The sequence below is a fragment of the Meles meles genome, chromosome 10, assembly GCF_922984935.1.
Source record: "Meles meles chromosome 10, mMelMel3.1 paternal haplotype, whole genome shotgun sequence".
NCBI lineage: Eukaryota > Metazoa > Chordata > Mammalia > Carnivora > Mustelidae > Meles > Meles meles.
In genome coordinates, this window is record NC_060075.1 from 42,342,404 (window position 1) to 42,360,520 (window position 18,117).

General features: G+C 48.5%; 1 protein-coding gene across 3 annotated transcripts in view; it reads right to left on the reverse strand.

Annotated features, from left to right (window-relative positions):
• Positions 1 to 8,358, reverse strand: part of EEPD1 (endonuclease/exonuclease/phosphatase family domain containing 1) — a 109,910-nt gene extending 101,552 nt beyond the window's left edge. Inside the window, exons 1-2 of one of the 3 annotated variants that reach the window (XM_046020588.1) lie at positions 7,936 to 8,358; positions 6,391 to 7,458 (exon numbers count right to left, since the gene is read on the reverse strand). In XM_046020588.1, coding sequence (XP_045876544.1) covers positions 6,391 to 7,268 — 878 coding nt within the window. In that variant the 5' untranslated portion in view covers positions 7,269 to 7,458; positions 7,936 to 8,358. Of the gene's footprint in view, positions 1 to 6,390; positions 7,459 to 7,869 lie in introns of all 3 variants that reach the window. The other 2 variants (XM_046020589.1, XM_046020587.1) reach the window with 2 other exon arrangements.
• Positions 8,359 to 18,117: the final 9,759 nt, after the last annotated feature.

Below are 18,117 nucleotides of genomic sequence, written 5' to 3' on the forward strand. Positions count from 1 at the left end.
GTGCTTAAATGTCACCTCCTCCCTCACAGTCCAGCCCATGGCGCGCTGTAAGTACCAGTGGATACGTCCCCTAGTCAGACTGTGAGCTTTTTAACCATGGGGCGGTCTCTCCCTCTGTCCCCAAGCCACTGGGGGGAGGGGATAAAGAGGGGGTTCTTAATTGATGTTGAATTAAATTCATTTAAATGTCTTTTAATATAAATAGTTACCCCCAGCACCCCCAAATATGCCCTTGTTATATATGTAATTGATGCTATAAAGAAAGTGTCCCCACCAGATACCTGATTTGCACAGAGGACAGACCACAAGGTCTTTTCCTCCATCTACTATGGAGCAAGACCCTCCCTGTCCAGAAGAAGCACTGTGCACCCATCCAGTGTGAGGCAAGAAGAGAGGGGAGGGGTGAGGCTGGCAAGTTGCATCATGTCAACGCAATGCATAGTCACGCGGGCTAGCCTGGGGTTCCTTAACCCCCTCTGAGCCTGCCTTCTAGGAATCCACAGGGTTCATCCCCCAACATCTGGAACACAGGCATGGCTTTCCAGTCTTTGCTGCTAAAGGATGTTCTCATCACCACCCACTCCTCCTTCTCCCCATCACTATCCTTGACTCTGCAACTCAACCTTCTCAAACTGTACCCTCTACCGAACTCCAGGACCTGCTCCAAGTGCCTCTCCTTACTCTGGCAGCTAGAAGAGCCTGGTAATAGGTAAGTCACCAACCTTTGCTTCTAATCCTCTATGGCCTCCTCCTGCTAAAATAAGAGCCCTATCCTTCTGGCCCTGCCTCCCCTCCTTCTGTTGGCCCCCTCAACTCCCCACCACCCACCATGCCCAGAACTCTGGTTTTCTGTCTAGAACAAGCACTCTCAGGGCCTTTGCACTTGCTGGGTCCTTTAGTGATTACTCTTCCCCCGAGCTTTTTCTATGCCTGGGCCTTCTCATCCATCAGCTTTAGCTGAGGCCTTCCTTTACCCCCATCCACCTAGGCAGGCTTCTCTTCTTCTCGCCTCCACCCTCTTCAGCATTCACCACTATCTGTCACTATCTATCATGTATTGACTTGTCTAGCTCCTCACATGAGAACAGGGACAGTATCGTGTTATGAGGAGCCTGACGCGGAACCTCGTACCTAGTGAGAGCTCAAAAAGTATCTGTTGGGGCACCTGGGTGGCTCAGTGGGTTAAAGCCTCTGCCTTCAGCTCAGGTCATGATCCCAGGGTCCTGGGATCGAGCCCCACGTCGGGCTCTCTGCTCAGCAGGGAGCCTGTTTCCCCTCTCTCTCTGCCTGCCTCTCTGCCTACCTGTGATCTCTGTCTGTCAAATAAATAAATAAAATCTTAAAAAAAAAAAAAGTATCTGTTGAAGAAATAAGTAATAGAGGAATGAACAGCCCCTGGGAAAAGCACTACTATCAAACCTCCAAAACAGATCCTGAATGGGCCCATCTTGTAAGACAAACTAACATCTCTCCCTTTGGTGAAATAAAGCCTGCCCCGTGCCCACCCCAGGACTTCCCTTCAGCCACACCATCTCCTCTTATTAATCCATAACAGTCTTATTAAAGACCACCTCTCCCTCTGGAAACCACCCAGAACTCCTTGGCTCACAAAACCGGAACTCTGATGTGGAGCTGGGCCAAGGTCACAGACTCACATTTGAGGGGCCGGGTGGAAAGGCCCTGACGCCCTCTGGACAGCTCTACCTCTGGCCATAAGCCCTGTCCTTCAGAGGAACAAAAACAGGAAGGGAGCAGAGGCCTCCTGGGGCCTGACTGAACCCTAGAAGTCTAGGTGAAGCTCTGAGGCCTGGCCACCCGAGGCCCAAGACAGGGAGGAAACAGCAGGTGGGCCAAGGGTCAGTCAAAGGACACGGTGTTTGGGAAAAGACACTTCCACTCCCCGCCCTAAAATCACACACAGCCTGGCTTCAAATCCTGACCGCAGTCCACATTTCTGAAGGCCACACAGATGCTATCTCATCGCTCTGCGCCTCAGTTTCCACAGTCAGAGCAGTTTTCATTATTTCTGCTTTAAGAGGACTGCTGGTCATTTTGCCCAAGATGTTATGTCTGGCTGCATCTACTCACTATTCAATCTCCCAGGATAAGCTCATTATTGGGATGGGAAAGTGCAACCTGAAATCAATCACACTCCATGGCTTCCCCCACCCCCCGCCCAAAATCTGGGTTTCTCAGACTCTTTGGAGGCTGAGCCACACAAGCTGATTCCCATTTACTTCACTCAAGTTAAATAACAGGCCAACCTGATTCCCGCATTTAGCATCTGCATGTACACAGCCGCTACTCCGCACAGTTTTCAATGAATGAACCAAACGACAACACGGCTTATGTCTACATGGATCCTACTAATCAAGCCTGATCAACTAAAATCCCATCTCACACAACGTACTAATTCAAGTGAATTAGGACGTTCACAAGGTGAACCTTGTGCTTGGATACTGCAGACAGACATGTAGCAAGAAAACAGATTTAGAGCATTATAAAGCTGAAGACTTTGACAGGTTCCCTTCCAATGGAGGCCATGGGGAGATGCACAAGTAGGATAGTAAACCTATCTATCTATCTATCTATCTATCTATTTATTTATTTATTTATTGGAGAGTGTCAACGTCTGCTCCTCCAGGGCTTCTGCTTCCCAAAACCAAAGGGACTTTTCAGAATAGAAGAGCTACTCAGCAAAAAGCGAAAATTAAAAATTAATCTTTATTCCATATGTGGGCTGTCCCTAAATTTTGCCAGGATGTTTAGCAGAAGCATTCCTCTTTCTGTCTTGCCTCATAAACACTGGACGAGGAGAAACATTGCCTGAGACTGAGATTTGGCAAAGGAATCTGATGAAACCCGTCAGCTCTGTGCCACAGGGTGATGTCCTTGAAGGCTCCTGGTAATTGCATGATTAGCTAGTTTTCTGCTGTCCTACCTTGGTCTTCATGTAAAACTCGTTTTTTTTGTAGCTCACACATGCTTGTCCATCCAGGAGCAGCCTCTCAGGGCAAGAAAGGACTCTAACCCTGAAGTCCCACCCTGGCACCCTTTACTGGAAGAAAGCAAACCACAGAAAGGAAAATGAAGAGCCAGCTAGCTATTCCCTTTACAAATGAAGTTATTTCTTTCTTTTTTTTTCTTTTTTTCCATTTTTTTCAAGGTTTTTTTTTTTCTTTCTTTCATTAGTTTCATTTAACAGATGGGAAAACTGAGACTTGAAAAGGTTAAGGAATTTCACTGATTTTACACAGAAAAACCAAGGTGGTTTTTTTTAAAAAATGCCTTTACAATGGATTTATTTTCTTAAACGTGACTGGCACACAAACTGGCAAGTGGCCTTGATTAGGCAGAGGGTGGGATGCCTGAACAAGAGGTAAGGTAAAGGCAGTGTGCTTACAAAACAGTGTGCCTGCAAAGAACACGGGACTAAAGTGAGAAGGTCTGGGTCTTTATCCCAGCTGAGTCCCTAATGAGCTATGGGATGGAGGCAAGTCGTTTAACTTCTTTGGTTTCAGTTTCCTCGCCCAGAGATGGAGCATCATTACAAAAACAAGCATTAACCTCCTCCCAGGCTAGTGGGGAAACCAAATGAATATGAAGTATCAGAAAATATGAACAAGACCTGTGTTATATATACACATGTACAAAAATAAGAACCACCTTGAAAATTACCAGCACTCATTCTAGCTCAAACTACAGGTACGTCCTCTTACTAATAAAGGGATCAATTGGAATGCGAGAGATTTTTGTGAATCAGGATGAACACACAGCTCTTGGGGAATGTGCACTCTGTTCTGAGGACATGGGACCCACTCTGGAACAGGCAGCCATCTTTGGGTGCCCTGGAACAGTCACACAGACAAATGGATCCACTCCAGCTCTACAGGGGACCAAGCCCTAAGCCCATTACTGTATGTTGACTGGACACTAATAAGACGCTAGGAGTGCCCAGAACACTCTGAACACATTGTGAACAGGCGAACGAAACCACCAAGCCACAGGACAACCTAGCTGGCCAAGTGTGATAAACGCAATGGGGATAGAGGTCACCTTCCTGCTTACTTACAGGTGTTTCCTTCTCCATCCTACCAGGTCTGGATAAGTTCTTCCTCTCACCTGAGGACAGTATTTAAATGACTTCAACAAACCACCATCCCTCCAGGAAATCCAAAGAAGAAACACCGGGAGAAGTCCTAATTCCATGTGGGACAAGAGTTGCTAGTACTCTCCTCAGTGTGCCCTTGGCTGAACCAGGTCTACACTGCAGAGTAAAGACCACTCTGAGGCCAACTGGCCCCTGCCCTCTCTCCCATTCCCTACCCATCACAGTCATCTGTTTTAGAAGCGGAATAAGTCCCTCAAACTGGCCAGAAAGAACATCGTGAAGGTGAACAACTACAGGGATGATCAGAACAATCTAAGAAAACATAGTACCTGAAAAGTTCTGGAAAGGTCTGTGTGGGTTCACGGACCTTGATGAGGTGTATTACAAAGAAAACCACAGGAACAGCTGATCGCCCAATGAACAGCACAATGGGACTCAAACTTCAGTGTGTACTGGAACCGCCCGGAGGGTATGTGAAAACACAGAAAACCAGGGTTTCTGAGTCAGTCACTGTTGCTGATGCTGGTCCAGACACCACACTTGAAAAACCACTGTCATAGTAAATGGGCAAGAGCTGCCTGGTCTATCATTCTCTCTGGGGCGACTTCAGATCCTGATTCAACCCCCTTCGCCCCCCCAAATGGAGCCTTAAGAAAACTCATAGAAATTAAACAGCCATCCCTCCCTCTCCCTCCCCTCCCCTTTTCCCCACAGGCACCTATGTTGCTAAAGGATAAAGAGAACAATTATCAGGCCATTCCTGATAAATATCACCCGGTGCTGAGTCTAGTTCTCACCTGTGTACAAGACGATTTTGCAGGGCACCTGGGTGGCTCAGTGGGTTAAGCCTCTGCCTTCGGCTCAGGTCATGATCCCAGAGTCCTGGGATCAAGCCCCGCATCGGGCTCTCTGCTCAGCAGTGAGCCTGCTTCCTCCTCTCTCTCTGCCTGCTCTCTTCCTACTTGTGATCTGTCTGTCAAATAAATAAATAAAATCTTAAAAAAAAAAGATGATTTTGCAAAAGGAGTGAGCTACAGCACAAGACAGGGGACACAGCTGTGCAGGAGGAGTGCTCAGGAGCTCTCTCGGTCCAGTTCTCTGACCTGCTGCACCATCCCTCAGTCCTGTGATGGGAGTGTGCCACGGGGACAGTGCCAGGGAAACGGTGTGACCTGGTTTTCTCCTCACTCATTTATCCTGACGCTCTGCCACAACGCACCGCGACTGCCCGCTGAGGACTCACTTCTTGTCACTAAACTGTTGCCCGTCGGGCTCACTGACAAGCCTGTGCAAAGGCAAGTAGCCAGTGGCCACAAACATGCTACCCGTCTGGCCGGTGGCAGGGGCACCGTCCCTCAAGACCAGGCTTGGAGGATTTCTGACACAGATGAGACCATTAAAAATATTTCTTTTCTTCCCAAAGCTGATTACACGATACACTATACTATTTTACTAACAGCAGGAGCTACGGCTACAATCACATTGTTTTGTTTCATGGGGGGGGTGGCAGTAACGGAAGTTCCTACAGAGAGCAGTGTTGTGAATGATGTAAACATGCTGCGGTAAGAGCCCTTCCTACAAGTCTCTTCCCCTGTGGTTCAAATGGGAAAATCTGGCCAATATGCACCACATGTCAGCCTGACCTTTCCTGGCTGTGGGGACAAGAGAGGTTACATACATTTGGGGCTGCAATTGTGGGCCTGAACACCAACTTCAGGCTAAATAAGGAAAAAGAATGAGGAGTGATTCATTCACAGCATTTTGGTGAATATACACAGCGTATGTGTTTGCAAATACCTGCCTTTTCAGACTATTTTGTGCACACAAATAGGCATATTTGGTGAGACAAATGTGACTTTCCCTCTCATTTAAAAAAAAAAAAAAAATCCAACTAGCTCCCTCTCAAAGGCAAAACTGTGCAATGATTCCCAGGCCTCTGAGTGCCTGATTTGGTGTAAACCCCACAAAGTCTTCTGAGTCAAACAGCATTCTCCAAAGCAATAACATCAACCTAATCTCCACTTACCCCCCAAATTAGGAACTGATCTCAGATATATCTCGTTCAAGATATGGGCCACAAGCCCGAATAGTTGTATTCAAAAAATTCTAGAGCAGGAGAGCTCAGCCACAGTGACAGTACGGACCAGGGACTCAAGAACACTGATTAAATAGTCTTGTCCTTTCCCTGTCCCCAAAAGAGTCCACTCGTTTGCATGCCCAGATGAGGCCATGAGAGAACTGCCTTCACACCCAACGCCCCAGGTGGTTCCCGCCCTCACCTGTTTTCCAGAAGGGTCATGCACACCACTTCTCGCACTCCAGGGTTGTTGGCCTTCTCCACTGAGCAGCCCTGCAGGTTCCAAGTGGCCAGCCTCAGCACTGGCCGCCCATCCCTTGTGCCTCCAAAGGCCTCCACGGAAGGGCGCGTGGAGATGATCTGGGTGGGTCCCCCCGGTGGCAGGTCCAGGTCCTCACTCTGCAGGCTCAGCGAGGTAGGGCTGGGGTGAGGCTTGGCGGTGAAGGTCAGGCCTCCATTGGTGTGGGTAGACGGGGGCCTGGACCGTTCTGCAAACACCTGGTGTCGGATCCTGTCGAGGAATGCAGCATTGATACCACCCATCCTCACCAGGTCCTCAACGCTACGGAAAGGCCCATGCTCACGGCGGTAGTCCACGATGCTGACTGCCATCTTCTCAGTGAGGCCGCGTATGCTCATGAGCTGAGCCGGGGTGGCCGTGTTGATGTTGACCCGTGGGGTGAGGGGCACGGCGGTGGCCAGGTGGTGAGGCTGCTGCTCAGCGAGCAGGTCCCGCCGCAGGGAGCTGGGAGAATGCTGCGCCGAGCTGCCCTTGCTACTCACGCAGATCTCGAACTTGACCTGCTCCAGTTTGGTGGCACCCACACCGCTGACCAGCGCCAGGTCCTCCACCTTTTTGAAGCCACCGATGTACTCGCGGTACTCCACGATGCTGCGGGCCACCGCACGGGTCACACCAGGCAGGGTCATCAGCTCCTCCTCTGTGGCCGTGTTGATGTTCAGTCGCTCCTGATTCACCAGAATGTTGCTGAAGTTGCAGGCTGCGCTGAACTTGCGGTTGTGGGACAGGTCCGAGGGGTCCCGCGGTATGGAGCGGTGGCAGCCCAGCGTGCTCCCCATGCCGGCCAGGGTCAGTGGCCCAGGAAGGCCTCACCACCGCAGAAGAACTCTCTGGCTAGGGAGGAAGCCCAATAGAACTTACTGGCACAGAAGAAGGGAATGTTCAGGATGCAGGGAATGAAGCAGTTACCAAAGACAAACACTAAATCTCCATGCTCAGGGTGTCCAAAAGTACCTTTCACTTGGCCACCTGGAAAACAAATTAATAAACACACAAATCGATTGAATCAGTTAATCAGTTTGCATTAGCACTCCCTATCTAGAGCAGGAGTTTTAACCAAGAGTCCCAGGCTGATGGCTGTCCATGAACTCCTGAACACACACAATGAGGCTGGCCCATATGGATTTTCCTCTGGAGAGGTCCGATTTTTGTCATATCGAGGTCCAAACAGACTATGAGCTGCTTCTCTTGGAAAGAGACCTACCCACATCAGCCCACATCTCTGGTCTCTACCTTTCTCACCTCTGGCAGCGATGAGGCCATCCCCCCCGGCTTAGGTCGCCCCCACCTGGGCCCAGGAAGAACGGAGAGCGCATCTCCCTCGCCCACCCCTCCTCCGGACACTCAGCACCATCTGCAACTTGGGAATCCCGTCCTTACTAGTGCAGGTACCGAGAAGGGGCTTGTCGACCTCCACCAGACCCGCCGCCGGTCCCCGCGCCCCACCTCTCCGCTGCTCCCCCGGGGCGTCCTTCCACCTGCGGCTCAGAAGCTTGAGCCCAGCCCAGGACCGCGCGGGCCCCCTGCCTCCAATCCGGGCGCCCGCGCGTGTATGGTCAGTGGCTGGGCCGCCTCCAGCCGCGCGTCCCGGCTCTTTCTGCGGGAGAAACTCTCAGAGTCGCTCTCCCAAAGCCAGCAAGAGCTGCAGGGCTGAGCGGAGGCGGCAGCGACGGCGAAATCCGGCCGCCGTGGCTGCACCAAGTCTCGAGGCTGCACCAGGACTTGCCGCGTCGCCGCAGTTGCGTTGATCTAGCCGAAAAGTCCTGCTCCAGACTCGGACGCGGGATCCGCCCGGACCGCGTCGGTGCCCAGCACCAGAGCCACAGCTCCAGCTCGCTGTCCGTGTCAAAGCCAAAGTCCTGGCCGCGCCGCCCGCGCCTCCGCCGGCACCACGGCCACGCCTCCCCCCGCGCGGCAACTCCTCCCGGGACTCCAGAGGGAACGTGGGGGCGGGGCACGAGCGCCAGACTCGAGCCCGGGAGAGCGGAACCCGAGAGCGCTGGGGCGGGGCCCTGGAGTCCGGGGGCGGGGCCAAGGCTCCCGAGGGGCGGGGCTAAACCGCGAGAGGGTGGAGTGCGGAGCCGGGAAGTATGAGAGGCGGGGCCCTGGCGCGCGGGGGCGGCCCGAGCGCGTGGGGGTGGAGACGGAATATGGGAGCGCAGGGGCGGGGCCACGGCAGGACGGGTGGGCCGCGGGGGGCACGGAGGCGGGATTTAGGGACTGAGTGGGCGGGGCCGATGCTCAGGCTGCCTCTGCCGGTCACACCGAGGTTGCCCTTGGTCCTGCAGCTCTTGGGGGGCTGGGGGGAGTGGTTTTATCAGAGACCTAGGGCTGGATGTGCGGGATGGAGGGTGTTTAGTCTTGCCCGAGGGGAGACCTGGCAAGCTGCTTTACGGCAAGAAGAGCCCAGGACGCAAACACTACCAGGCCACCAGCCTGAGTTTACATCATCTTTGGGGTATGGGGCAGGGTCTGGGCACTCCTTGTGGGGAAGGAGACCTGCGTGTCAGGGGCCTCGCTCAGTTCAGTTCAGCAGTCAAGCTGAGAACATTTCCAGAGGGGACTGAATGGGATCTTTTTAACTTCTGACCCCCCCCCCCCCCCGATTTTCAACCTCCTCTTTTCTTCCACTGGAGAATTAATTACCTTTGCACTGCTCACAGAGAGACGTCCTCACAACATTAGTAACTCACTGCCCTGCTAGGAGAGGGCATGAAACACCGATTAGAGATGTGCTCGAAGACGTCTCTTAATAGGGTTGATTGTTTGAACGTATAGCACTCTGAGTAAATATGGTTATGTTCCTATAAGGATTAAATCTAATCATTAAGAAGACAGAAAATGCTAGATGGAAAGGGAGATTGCTTACCAAAATTCAGAACAGTTTTTGGATCATACCACTAAATGACAGTGTAGTTAAAGATTAAAGAGCCTGCTGAATACAGCGGGTACAGGGAGCTGGTGTATTCGATTAAACAAACCATGTGGTGATAGTTTTGAATACTTTGACCCTGGGCATTTAGTGTCCTCTGAAGTTTCATTCCCCAACCAGTGTGACCAATGCTCCTGCTTCATATTCCCAGGGCTAGGTCAGCAAAAACAGTAACTCTTAGGGAAGGCAGAAAGCACTTTAGATGTGAAATGAGAGGCAGCCAGGGCTTGGCAAAAGCTATTGGCTTTCTGAGGCATGTTCTCCTACTGTGCATACTAGTTAGAACTTAATCGCAAGCGACAGAAATCCAAGTTACATTAGCTTATACAGAACAAAACAAAACAAAAAAGTGGGGGTTCTGTGTTCTTGTGTGCAAAAGGTAAGGAATAAACCCTATGTCAAGCATGGCTGCATCCCGCCCAAATGATGTCATCAGGACCTGGTCTGACTCTCTCCTCCTATCCCCTCCATCCACCAACCCACTCTGCAATTCCAGGACTAAACTACATCATGCCACTCATTTCCTCCTGGAATCCTATTGTCATAGGAGAACAAATGTTCAGAAAAAGCACGAAAATCCTTTGTAGAGGAGGAAAGTCTTTGTTGAGCATAATGCCTTGACGAACCTTTGTGGCTGTGGACAGACAGCCTGGGGGTATGAGCAGTTGAAATAGAAGTAAAGAAATCACATATTTTATTATACAAACCAGGACACTTTACAGGGTAAAAGGGACACTACTAACTTCACTGGCACAGCATGCATAACTTGGTAAACCTAACCATATATTGATCTGGTTAATCTAAACATATGGTAGAAATGAAGCCAAGAGGTAGCAAAACCGCTGTGCATTGAAACAAACAAAACCACAACAATATGAAATTCTAAATGACTGGCCATACCAAATGCTGGTGAAGATATAGAGCAATTGAAACTCACACATTGATGGTGGGAGTGTGGGACAGTATAACCCTCTGATCTCCCTTCTCATGCTCTCTCACTCTGTCTCTCTCTCTCTAAAATAAATAAATAAATATGTGCAGTTTAGTGTTCTTCAATTATGCCTCAATAAAGTTGGGAAAAACCTTCAAAAGATAAAAAGAACTGCTCTTTGAACTAGAAGAAGAAGAAAAAGGAGGAGGAGGAGGAGGAAGAGGAAGAGGATGATGAAGAAGAGAAGGAGGCAGGATTATTTTGGGAGGAGGAAGAGATGAACCAGGGTGAGGAGGAGGGAGGTGAAGGGGAGCAAAGGGACCCAGGGAGAAGTTGAGTCTGGAGGAAACAGAAGACCAGCGAACATTACCAGTGATGGAGGGATGGGGCCGCGGGAAAGGGGATACCAGAGGCTTTAAGACTAATGATAGCAGTCTGTTTTATCTGCTGTGCTCTTCTCTGATGTAGCCCCCACACTTATACCCTGAACCTCTAATAAGAAAGGTAATGGCATTGAATGAGTGTTGTTCAGGAGAAATCAGGTAGAGGAGCTGAGCCACCCTGGGTAGCTATGGGATGGCGAGACGGGGGCAGCTGAAATATGCAAGATGAGGGAGCGATCCAGAACTCACTGGAACAAAAATCTCAGGGTGACCTGGTGACATGTCTGACTTTCATGAATCCCACTGAGACTGGGAACTTGGCTGGGATCCTGCTACACAGGGAATGGAAGGTTGAGCTGGTGTCATGTGACCATCCAAGGACAGGAGGCTAGGGTCTGGCTGACATCTGTGTGACAGGAGTCTGGCAGAGGGCAAGGGTCCCATCATTCCTGCTGAGTGCCACACCCTGGGGCCGCTGCTCCTTCCAACAGAGATATTGCCTGGGGCCCTGGTCAGAGGGACAGAGTGGTGGGGGTCGCTGTCCTGCTTCTTAGTTGGCTGTTTCAGAGGTAAACGGTGATTCAGGGGAAGGGAGAGGTGGTGGAAGGAAATAAGGAAAAGCAGTTTTCGATGTTCAGCTTCAATATCCATGACTCTGGAGATATGGTGATGAGGAAAACACATTTCTCTATTCCCAGGGCTGAGAGGCCAGCAGAATGCAGATATTAAAACACGTTAGAATAAAGGAAAGGGGAAGAGGATACAGCTGTACATTAAAAATAACTGAGTGTAGGGGACTTCCTTGGGAGGCAAGGATGACACCTGACAGATGGATAAGGAAAGATGTCCCAACCCCCAAGACCTCAGTCCTTGCAGAGAGGCCCCGTTTTCCCAGTCAACAAGGGGTTTGGCCAGGCTACTGATATCTACGCTGGCACCAACCCTTGGACAATGACCGCACTAGATTCTGTCCTGAATGTCCGTGTGACATCAACAGTAGTTTTGTCACTCTCCACTGCAGCCAGCTTCCGTGCTCCCAAACTGATGAAACACAAGCCATTGGCAGTACACTTGAACTTTCTAAATCAGACCCTGCCTTCCTGGGAGTCATGGCTTTTGATGGCCCAGAATGACCACAGATGGACCCCATGGGCAGTGACAATGGATATACTATCAGCCTTCACATTTCTTCTGCTGCTCTGTGTGCAGACCCTCAGCTGCGAAACTCACCATTAGGAACATTTTCATTGGGTTCTCTAAATGAGCCTGTTGCTCTGCTATACAGCAGTATGGGGTAAACTGTGACATTGGTGGTCCCCAGTAAGTCATGTTTCCCAGTACTCTTATCCCTGTGTGATCCCTCCCCATGTTGACTCTGGGCTTGGCCATGTGATTTGCTAGGACCAGTGGGACACTAACATGAGGCAAGCAAGGATTTGATAAGCACTTTCCCATTGAATCTTGTCCCCCTGGAATGTTTCCTCTTAGATTCCAACTGCCATGGTAGAGAGAAGTTCTGGATCTCCTGCTGTGGGAAGGGGCACCCCAGCTCACAATCAGCGCAAAGGCCTCATATGGCTGAAAGAGACCTTTTTTGGACCTTCTAGCCTATCCCAGCCACCAGCTGGATGAACCCACAGGAGTGAGCCCAGGGGAGACCACAAAGAGCAGAGAAAGCCACCTAGCTGAGCCCAGCCAAACTCCCAGACTATGAGAGAGAACACACTGTTAGAGGTTTATAAATATTGAAAAGGTTGTCTCCCAGCAATATTGATCAGATAGATGTGATCATCAGGCCTGTTTTTCCAGAAAGAAAAGCCAATGTCATAGCCCTAAATGTAGTCCCCTTTATAGTTCATTGACATCTGTCCCATTCTTAGAGTGGTCTCACCAGGCTTTGATTTCCCTTAAAGAAAGTGGTTTGAAGGCTTTTTTCAGCTGGATCACAAGAGAATTTCGAAGGATTCAGGGCCGTTCTCTTATAAAGTGGAGACTGCCTGTGAAGGCTGTGGAGGTACCAGCCATCCTCTCGTCTGAACCCTGTGAGCAAAGGCAGGGCATGTAGGCACCTCTCTCTTTGGATGCATGAAGTCCTCTAGCTGCGGGCTGTGAACACATGGCATCACTTATGTCCTGCTCAGTTCCTGCCGCCACTGTTTGTGTCCAGCACCTGGCCCGTCTCCCACACTCTCTTGACAGGCTCCGTGGAGCTCATGATCTTCATGCTCCATGGAAAGTGCAGGGATCACACCTGCCCTCCCGACATGTAATCTTGTTTCTGTCACTGCTCTGGCTACCTGAGGTCTGGTCGTCTCCAGGCTCAGCTACATGCCAGGTCTTTCTGGCTGGCTCCAACACAGGTGCGGATGAAGGTGAAGGACCTTTCCCTTCCCAGTGACCCCCTGCAGGCCCTGGCTGTGGCCAGAGGGAGAGGATGGGGTCACACCATCAGGCAAATTCTGGTGGTCAGGCACCTATCTCAATTGCCGGTGTGGAAGGCGTGGCATTTCCTTTGGGGGATACAATGGCAGGGGAGGGGGAGCTGGTTCCATCTGGGACTCATCACTGCTTCTGGTGTGTGGGTGCTGGGGAGGCTATAGGACCACGCTGAGGGCTCTGCTGGGATGGTCTTCCTTTCTCCGCCAGGTAGGGGACTAGCAGACGCTTTGGCTGAGCTGCTGGCCTTCTGTCCTAACTCCTGGTCTTCCTCAAGCCAAGATTTTTCTGTCTTACTGCCCTGCCTCTTCTCAGAGTGGGAGGTAGAGGTGGAAATGGCAGGCTCACTGAAATTCCACTGCTTTGGGCATGATGCCGTGTCTTGCAGGATGAGTATAAATGGCAGCTATGGGCGGGACAAGCCCAGGGGTGAGGTTTCAGGCTGATGGGGTGGCCATCTGGTTCAGATCTCTTACAGGACTGAGCACAGAGATTACCATCACTTCATCATACCTCTGACCCATCCATGAGTCCTGGCTCCTTTCCCGCATGTAGCTCATGGACACCATCAACTCCGTCGCCCAGGCTCCTTGTGGTTAGGGAGTAGTTCTGTGTAAAGCATTAGTTCCTTCTCATGGTCCATATCCACCCACAGACCCTTCATGATCACCTCTATCTCCCTTGATGGGACTGAGGGCAAGGAGTTTCTTGAGGTTTTCACATTCTGTGGACAAGTAGAAAGGAACATGGTATATTTTGCTCAGTATGCATTCTCACAATAAAGAAAAGAAATTAGAAAAAGAAAAGAGAATTTAAAAATGAGAAAAATGGAAAAGAATAAAGAAAAAACTCATAAAAATAAATGAAATTTAAAAAGGAGAAAAAGACAATAAAGAAAAATGGGGAAAGTAAAAGGTTAAGAAAAATAAGAAAATAGGAAAAAGAAAATAAAAGGGGAAATGCAACAGAAAAAAATGTAAATTAGAAAATTGTAACTAAAGGGATTTAAAAAATAAGATTTAAAAAAGGGGGGAAATTTAAATAAGCAAAATAGACAAAAAGCCAAAAAGGAAAATACTTAATTTTGGTGAAAGTCCCTCAGGTGACCAAAAGCCAGCTTCCTGAGCTAGAAGGACCAAAAAATCTAGGCTGAGCCAGGGACTTATATAGGTGTTTGGAATTCCATAACAATGACTCTTTATGAAGTCATAGCAAGAAATGGACATTTCACAGCCAGGAATACTCCACAGTGGCTTTCTAACTTTTTGTCTCAAGAACACTTTACCATTTAAAAAAAAAAAAAAGGCTTTTGTTTATGTGGATTATAGCAATAGGTATTCGGCTTATTAGAAACTAAAACCTGTAGGATGCTTCAGTGGCTTTTCCACTCTGGTTTGAAAAGCCATAAAAAAAATTTCAGTTTTTAAAAAGCTCAATGTCAATGTTGAAATACTCAATTCTTTTTATCATTAAACTTCTATTGGTTGGTCTCAAAATAATGCTCCAATTTAACTGACATCAAAAGACTCCACAGAAATGTTCCTTTGCATAAAAAATGTAATTTTTTGTCTGGTTTTGGTATGAGGGCAATGCTGTTCTCATAGAATCAGTTAAAGGAACGTTCTTTCCACTTCTTTCCTCTGGAAGAAACTGTAGAAAATTGCTATCATTTCTTCCTTAAATATGCAGTACAATTCACCCATGAATCCATCTGGGGCTGGTGCTCTTGTCTTGGCAGGTAATGAATACTGATTCTTCTTTAAATACGTAGAGGCTTATTCAGACTTCTGTGTAAGCTTTTTCTTTTTCTTTTTTCCAAAATGAAGTCTTTAGGGAGAATTAGTACAAACATTTCCATGACAGTAAACTAAATAAAAAAGTTTCCCCATTGAGGTTCCATGGGTCTGTTTGTTGATAGATTTGCCACCACGTCCCTGACTGCCAACACAATAGAGGCACATATTTCTTCCCGTTAGCTCCATGGACACTGGAGGAGACAGTTTCCAATCAATTTTACATGCAAACCTGCATCCGATTTGGTTTTACTCAATGGCTTAGCATCAGCCCCCATGACAGAGCTCAATACCAGTTAAAAACAGACACCTCCATTCACAACTTCCAGGGAATTCAGAAGTGTTTCTCCTGCCTTCACTGGACTTGGCCTTCTCCCAGGCAAGCGGCTTGAAAGGCAGGAGTGAAACTTTGGCAGCACTAGATTGTGTTTTTTTGCATCAGATTTCTCCTTTAAAGCTCATAGTCTACTGGCTGATACATTGTTGCATTTCATGGCTGATAATTGAAGGCCTTCGTCCTTTCTGGGACATGGTAAATGCCTCTCCAGCTGGCATTTGATTCCTTATGGAGCATTTGGCTGGAAGTTATTGTAGCAAAGTCCCAACAGAATGAGGTGGCTTCATTAACACCACAAGGGAGGACATTTACCATCAGAAGCACTGTGCTGCCCTTCCCTTTTCCCCATCCAGAATTATTGCTGTTACAGAAAATAATACTCATTAATCTTTAAAGGTGATGTGATTATCATCATCACATTTGGGAACTCGTGCTCCCCGTTTACTTCATTTCCTTTTGAAAGCAACACTTCCAGTTAGTTTCAGACTTCCCTTTTTCACAGAACAGTTTATTCTTTCTTGTTTATTAAATGTGAGGGTTTATAAAAACATTCTTCTTGGTAGAGCCTATTTCTTGGGTTTCTGAATGCCTAATTAGGAGGCTTCTCCTTAGCACAGAATATTCCAAAGCCAGAACAGGGAATGAGGCAACTAATCCTATCTTAGGATAAATCATGGCAATGCCCTTGGACCCTATACTTCTGGGGTTGGGGTGAGCAGGCTCCTCCAGCCAGGCCAAGGGCTAGGAGGAGGGTGCACTGCTGGGTGGAGCTAGGGGAAAGGCTCTCATACACACAGGAGCAGAAGGTAGCCCTCCCCTGGCTCTCCTCCCTTTCAGGCTCACCTGGCTAGAGCTGGTCCCCACCGTAGATGCCCTGCCAGGTTCAACCTCACTATGCATTTTTCTGGTTCTCACCTTGTCTTCTCTTTCTGATGCTTTTTTGGGTGGGGGGACACTTTCTCCTAAACACTGGAAAAATAAGTCCTGGTAAGTTGGTCTCTGACCTCACAGCCCCACTTCCAGTAATAATTCCCTTAAGAAATAACATCAGAGGCCTTAAAGAGCATCCCCCAAAGTGTGATCCAGTGGTAGTGAGAAAGAGAAATTGAGGAGGTCCCAGATGCATCATTAAATACATTTAACCACTCAAAGGGGAATCTGTCCCTTTTCATTTCTCTGACCATCACGTGGTTGTGTTGGGGGGAAACTCTCAGTTTGGGGCCACCATGACTAGAATATGTTCTTACATTTGTGCATCTCATTCCATAAAGAAAATGCTGACCTCAGGCTCAGAATTTTGGCAGGCACTAGGATTTAGCTAGAATTTAATTATATTGCTTTCCATCTTGGGGGGGTTTGTTTTGTGGCTATCTTGTATTTATAGAAAAAGATACAACTGTTCATATAGTCATGCATTCCCATGCCCAGATGGTACTCAGATATGGTAATAGATCATGGGGGTATACAAGAAAGGCTGCCCAGGGAAGGCTGTGTTTTAAAGGCTGTGATTCCTAACCTCACAGCACCTAGGAATCCCAGGGTAGTTGTCAAAATCCCAAAACCCAGGCCCTTCCCCAGACCAATTCCATCAGAAACTCTGGGCGTGGGATCTAAGTAAGGGTATTTGTTAAGCCTCCAAATGACTCCAGTGCTCAGCTTAGAGACAGTGCTTCCAACTGATCCTAAGTCTGAGCGTAAATGAGAGTGAACCTCTTTTCCACACCAGAGCAGCAGGATCAGTGTCTGGAACATGAATAACCAGGACCGACCACAGTCCTAACAACGCAGCCAAAAAAAATGTAGAATTTTAGAGCTGGAGGGAATCTGAGAACACAGAGTCTAGATCTTCATTTTACCTTTGAGACCTTGAAAGGCCAAGAAGCTTTCTGGGAATTGCCCCCTAGGAGGCCAGGGTAGGGCTCCTTTCCCAACATCATGCCACCTCTCTGGTGGCTATAAGGGCCTCATTTATGGATTGATCTGGAAGAAACTATAGTTTGTTTGTTTGTTTTTAAGATTTATTTATTTATTTGAGAGAGAGAGAGCGATGGGGGGAGAGAGAGAGGGAATGCACATGAGAAGGGGGAGGGTCAGAGGGAGAAGCAGACTCCCCGCCAGGCAGGGAGCCTGATGCAGGATTCGATCCCAGGAAGCCAGGATCATGACCTGAGCTGAAGGCAGTCGCCTAACCAACTGAGCCACCCAGGAACCCAACTACAGTTTTGTTTTGTTTTTTTGAGGAATAAGTCAAGAGACACAAAAAGCTAGAAATTCGGCTCCCAGAAAGTACATAAGGGAGATATTATACCAAGTCCAAGAGGTACCATGGACATTCTTCAAAGTATGTCCTATTGTTGGAAAGTGCTAGATCAAAGAAATTGAAATGAGTTTCATCATTGCAGGACTTCTCAGGGCCTTCAATCTACTAGCATGCTTAGGGAATCTCTGGAAGGAAAGAGTACAGGCAGAACTTATTTGCCCTTTTAATGTGTAACATCTCACAGAACTAGCTTTTCTGGGGGAAATACTAGGTGAGCACAATTTCCTAAAGCTCGGGTCTGCTCTCCCTCCCTCTCACCCCAGTTTCGTTATCCTGGAAGCACTTATCGCTTAGATATTTGTTTATTGTCTGTCTCTTCCTCACTAAAATGTAGGCTCCTTGAGGAAAGGCAGTTTGACTCTACTGCTGTATCCCAAGTCCCTCCAATGGTACCTAGGCCTTCATCAATATTTGTGAAAAAGAATTAATGGATAGTCTCTTACCACATCAGTAGCCATGACTGGTTACCTAGTGGGACTCCTCCTATTCATGGTCG